The sequence below is a fragment of the Temnothorax curvispinosus genome, unplaced genomic scaffold (assembly GCF_003070985.1).
Source record: "Temnothorax curvispinosus isolate PA1 unplaced genomic scaffold, ASM307098v1 QBEX01007823.1, whole genome shotgun sequence".
Classification (NCBI taxonomy): Eukaryota; Metazoa; Arthropoda; class Insecta; order Hymenoptera; family Formicidae; genus Temnothorax; species Temnothorax curvispinosus.
Window position 1 is genome coordinate 1 of NW_020217603.1, and position 5,742 is coordinate 5,742.

At 47.9% G+C, this 5,742-nt stretch overlaps 1 protein-coding gene across 1 annotated transcript; it reads right to left on the minus strand.

Moving 5' to 3' along the window:
• Positions 1 to 430: 430 nt before the first annotated feature.
• Positions 431 to 4,504, minus strand: LOC112457531 (uncharacterized protein K02A2.6-like). Its single transcript, XM_025020668.1, has one exon. It carries the CDS (start codon positions 4,502 to 4,504, stop codon positions 431 to 433), a length of 4,074 nt encoding a protein of 1,357 aa, XP_024876436.1.
• Between the last annotated feature and the right edge of the window lie 1,238 nt (positions 4,505 to 5,742).

Genomic DNA, 5,742 nt, shown 5'->3' on the forward strand with positions numbered 1-5,742 from the left:
TACGCAGACACGGGGTTTGCCGGACAATTTGCGAAATCGCGAACCGAACGTCGGAGCGGAAAAGTGTTGTGCTTTCGGGTGCAAGGAATATCTCGTGTAATGTATAAAAAGACTTTATTGCTCGTCACGTGTACAATCGTGCCGATGTCTCCGAGAGGTGTGTGTGAGAGTCTTTGTGTTGCTATCGCTGTTACCGACTCGCCGAACTCGCAGCGCCTCTACGACTTCTCTAATGAAGCATCGCGCAACATCCTCCCCTTTTTATAACGAAAATTAACTTGCTCAATATAAACTTATAGGGTATAGCTCAAACAAAACTATCGCGATTATTTTACAATCGATGAGACTAACCTTTGGTGTACTAATACATAAATCAAAATTCTAACTTAAACCTCTCTACTTTCTTTGATTAACACGTCGGTTTCCCTAATTATTGATAATGTAATCTTCTCGGCGTGTTATGTTGGCGACTACTTTGTCGCAAGGGTTCCGGTTGTTCAGCCGGCGCTGGTTCTTTATCCGCCTCCTGCCGCGGCTGATCTTCATTAGCTACTGTTCCCCAATCATCTTCATCTTCATCGTCGTCTTCCATCGCTCGTCTGGTTGATTCCAGAAAACTCCGGTTGCGTCGCAACAAGCCTCCCGGGTATCGTACGTCATACGACCTTGGTTCAGTACGACGACGTACAACAGTGCCATATGCTCGCTGGTCCTTTATCCACACCAGTTCACCCGGCATCAATTCTGGTAGCTCTCGCACTCGATGTCTCTTGTCGTACTGCTGTTTGTTGCGAAGCTTTCCCGCCCATAACTGTTGGCGGTACGCTTTCAAATCGGGCCATTTGGGTGTTAGTGTCATCGCCGAACATGGTACCGGCGTGCGAAGTTTTCTTCCCATGAGCAATTCACACGGGCTGCTGCCTGTTTCCAGAGGAGAAGTACGATATGCCAATAAACCCAGGGTAGGTTCTGTTTCCTTCTCCAAGATGCGCTTGACTGTTTTTACTGCCGCTTCAACTTTCCCGTTGCTCTGTGGATATCTCGGGCTGCTTGTAACTATGGCAAACCCGAAATTCTCGGCAAACTGCTTGTATTCCTGGCTGCTGAACTGCGGACCATTGTCTGAGCGTACCTGCTCTGGAATTCCGTGTCTCCCAAATATATCCTTTATCTTCGCGATCGTGTTTGCTGCTGTAGTTGATGACATGTATACGACCTCTGGATACCTAGAGAAATAATCAACCACCACCAGATAGTGTCTTCCTTCTCTTTCACAGAAGTCTACTGCTACTTCCTGCCATGGTCGTTCAGGTGGTTCTGTCACTATTAGAGGTTCCTTGGTTTGCAACCGATGTTCCAAACATATGGTGCACTTCAAGCACCGTGCTCGCACATCTGCATTGACTCCTGGCCACCATACAGATTGCCTGGCTCGTCCCTGACACTTCTTCTCTCCTAAATGACCCTGATGTATCCTCTCAAGCACCTCGTTGCGTAGACCTTTTGGGATATGTATCCGCGTGCCGCATAGGAGGGTCCCATCTGGTGTCACCGTCAGGATACCTTTTTCCTCGAAATATGGTAATAGCTTCTTTGGTACATCTCTGCGATACCTCGGCCATCCTTCTCGTACATATTTCAAAACTTCTTGCATGACCATGTCCTTGTCTTGCATCTCACGTATTTTGATCGCAAATTGGTCGGACATCCGTCTCTTAACAACTGCTTGTACGAACTTTTCGATGCCGTCATCACACAAGCAATCCTCAGCGTCACGGGCATCTGACAACGGTGCCCGCGAGAGTGTATCCGCAGTCATCAAAGCTTTCCCTGCAACATACTCAACAATATAAGCAAAACGCATTAGTCTCATTCGAAACCGTTGTAATCTCGGGGAGAGATCACTAATAGGCTTGGATCCCAGAATCGAGATCAATGGCTTATGATCTGTCCTTAAGACAAGGTCTGGTGCTCCTATGATGAACGCTGCAAACTTCTCACATGCCCACGTTAATGCTAACGCCTCTTTTTCTATTTGAGCGTATCTCTTTTCGGTTTCGGATAGAGCTCTAGACGCATAGTAGACTGGCCTCCAATCTTCTTGTTCTTCATCGAATTGCTCCAGGACTGCTCCTAATCCATACGACGAAGAGTCTGCCGAAATTCTTGTCTTCTTATTTGTGTTAAAAAGAGCGAGCGCTGGGGCTTCGATCAATCTTTTCTTGACCTCTTTGAAGGCCTTTTCCTGTGGTGATTCCCACATAAACTCGACGCTATCCTTCAACAGTTCTCTCAGTGGTTTGGTGATATCCGCAAGATGTTCTATAAACTTTAACTGGAAATGGACCATTCCCAAAAACCTTTTCACCTCCGTAGTGGTGGTTGGCCTCTTCATGCTGGTTATAGCTTTCACTTTCTCAGGATCGGGCTGCACGCTTTCATCCGCTGATACAATGTATCCCAAGAATCTTACGCGCTTTTGTCTGAAGACACACTTATCTTTGTTTAACGTAAGACCTGCCTCTGATAGACGCTGCAATACTGCACGCAGACATTTATCATGTTCTTCAAGAGTTCTTCCATGAACAAGAACGTCATCCGATAGGTTCACCACATTTTGTAGTCCATCCAATACTGTAGACATACTTTCTTGAAAGTGCTCCGCGCTGGGACACAAACCCATCGGTAGTCTATCACTGCAGTAGCGACCAAATGGCGTGATGAAAGTAGTTACATGTCGGCAACATTTGCATAAAGGCACCTGATGATATCCCTTGTTTGCATCAAGAAGGGAAAACCAGCGGGCTTCTCCTAGTTGAGCAAGGTTTTCTTCAACACTCGGCATGATGTGACGGTTTCTTACAACGCATTTATTGAGTTCAGTGTAGTCTATGCAAATCCTCACATCTTTCTTGTTGGCCTTGAGCACGGAAACCATCGGTGCGCACCATTCCGTCGGCTCGACGACTCGACTGATCACGCCCAACTCTTCCAACCGCTCTAGCTCTTCTTTGACCTTGTGCATCAGATGCAGTGGAACTCTGCGAGGTACTGATACTGCATACGGTTTGGTATCTGGTTTAAAACAAATGTGGTAAGGTTTACACTTTCTGAGACATCCTAACCCTTCAAATACGTTACTGAATTCACTTTCAGGTTTGTCGTTACTAACTTCAGCAATGACCATGTCTATTACCCAGTCTAACATGCCTAACGCTCTAATGGCCGGACGGCCTAACAATGGCTGCATGTTCTCCTTGACGACATATATGTGGTCGATAGCTGCTTTATTCCTCCACTCTATTTTAGCCTGCAACTTACCCAGCACGTTGAGAGGTATTGAGTCTCCCACTTGCAGTCCTTTACCTGCGTTTGTCAATGCAATGCCGACTAGATGCCGCCTATAGAGTTCTTCGCTTATCACCGTCACGTCAGCTCCAGTATCTACCTTGACTGATACGTCCTTTCCGTTGATGCTTACTTGCGCCATCCATGGCGGTTCGGAGTGCGCTGTCTTCGTTCTTATTCTATCTATGTTTCTTCGTTGCTTCTTGTCTTCGGTATTCTGTGTTTTGCTTTGTCCCTCTTTTTCTTCTTTTATTATTGCTTGTACGCCGCCCAAGTAGAGATCTTCTTTATCGTCTTCTTTTTCTGCTTCATTCTTACTATCATTTTTATTCACTTCATGTACCGCTTTCTTTCTGCACATCGCCGCCCAATGTCCTGTCTTTTTACAAATATTGCATGCTGATTGCCTGGCTGGGCACAAGGAAAATGCATGTTGCGGTGTCGTGCCGCATCGGGTGCACCGTTTCGCCGTTGTTGCCTCGTCCTTCTTATGCTGTCGCTGGAAGCCTTTCGCGTACTGTTTGCCACGTGTTCCGCGGGAACTGCTGACTCTGTCGAGGTTAGCTGCTACCTCCGTTCCTCTTAAGACTGCCTGTTGTGTTCTGACCTCTTCTTTTGTTCGTACTTTCATGACAGCCTTTTCCAGCGTGAGCTCAGAGTCACATTGCAATATTTCCGATAGCTTTTGGTCCTGAATGCCTGCTACAATTCGGTCTCTAATAAGTTCATCTTTTAATGTACCGAAATTACATGTTTCCGCTAAACGATAGAGATCTGCGATAAAGTCCTCTACCGCTTCCTCGTTTTGTTGCGTGCGCCTATTGAATCGTGCTCGTTCTAATACTATATTTACGCGAGCTCCGAAATGTTCTTCAAACTTTTTATGTACTATCTTATAGCTTTTTGCTTTTATATTACTGAGTTTAAATGATAACAGAATGTCTTCCGCACGCGGTCCCATTAAGTATACAAATTGATTAACTTGCGTCTCCTCTGACTGATTTGCAATGCCACTGCCTTGTCGGTATCGTTCCCATCTCGTGGACCATCGCTGCCAATCCTCCGATCGGAAACTGAAATTTGGCGGAGGAGGTAATTGCACGGCTGCCGCCATGTATATCGAGGGCTGTGTGCTGCCGCCTTCACCGCCCGGCATCGTGTCGACTTAACCTCTCACACGGATCTTGCCCCTTTCTTCGCTGCTTTGCGATTATGCACTTGACTTTGATTGTCCCTTTTATTCGTTACGGGTTCGCACGTTACCACGCTGCCACCATGTTGTGCTTTCGGGTGCAAGGAATATCTCGTGTAATGTATAAAAAGACTTTATTGCTCGTCACGTGTACAATCGTGCCGATGTCTCCGAGAGGTGTGTGTGAGAGTCTCTGTGTTGCTATCGCTGTTACCGACTCGCCGAACTCGCAGCGCCTCTACGACTTCTCTAATAAAGCATCGCGCAACATTCACCGAAGCTGCGTACTCAGGGGGATTAGCCAGACCCCAGGAATCGATCGCGAGCGCGATCCGAACGCGCAAACACAGGGTTTGCCGGACAATTTGCGAAATCGCGAAAAGAGCGTCGGAGCGGAAAAGGATCGAAACTGCGTACTTAGGGATACCTAGTACACCCGAGGAACGAATCGCGGTCGAGATCCGACCATCCGAACGGAGGGGTTGCCCGGACAGTCCGGGGATCCTAGACATCGGCTACAAGAAGTCGGGCCGGAATACGGTTAGTAGGGACTGGGGGTATAGGCAGCAGGGTCGCCGCCATCGGCGGACACTTAGAAAACGACCTGGACGTCGTCTCCAGGAAGTCGACCCGGAATCGGCATTAGGGACGTAGGAGAGACCGTGCGCACGGGTCGGCGCCCTCGAAAATCTAATTTTGAAAGAGTTGAAAAACCGCTACCCGGGAGCTGATTAAGCGCGTCGTAAATAGTGTACTGACGGCGGAAATTTCCATCGAAAACATCTGGCGCACACCTGGCGAGCCGAAACTCGTAAACAGCCATTGTAACAGCGTAGAACGGAAAATTACCGCGAGGAGAAAGCGGCCGAGACCCCATGGTAGGGGTAAAACTTCGGTGGTAGGGAGCCCGAGAGAGGAATATTCCTCGAGGCAGTCTCTCGTTGGCGCTCGAACGGTAGCTATCTTCTCGCGCGTATGTCCCGGCGTATTGTAGTTAATATCGCGAAACGCGTAACGGAATACGATTTGTAAGCCTACCGCAGTGTCCGAAACAAACGGGAACGCCCGCTAACAGCGTTACGTGACGTTGATACGAAAGGCGTACGGGTTTTCGCGTACCTGAATCGTGAAATCGCACTTTGCGAGACGTGCGACCGCCATCTTGAGCGGCAATCAATAATTGTGAACCACCATCATTGTGA

Excerpts from the sequence above, each read along its gene's own strand:
- LOC112457531 (XM_025020668.1), bottom strand. The coding sequence starts at position 4,504 with ATGCCGGGCGGTGAAGGCGGCAGCACACAGCCCTCGATATACATGGCG.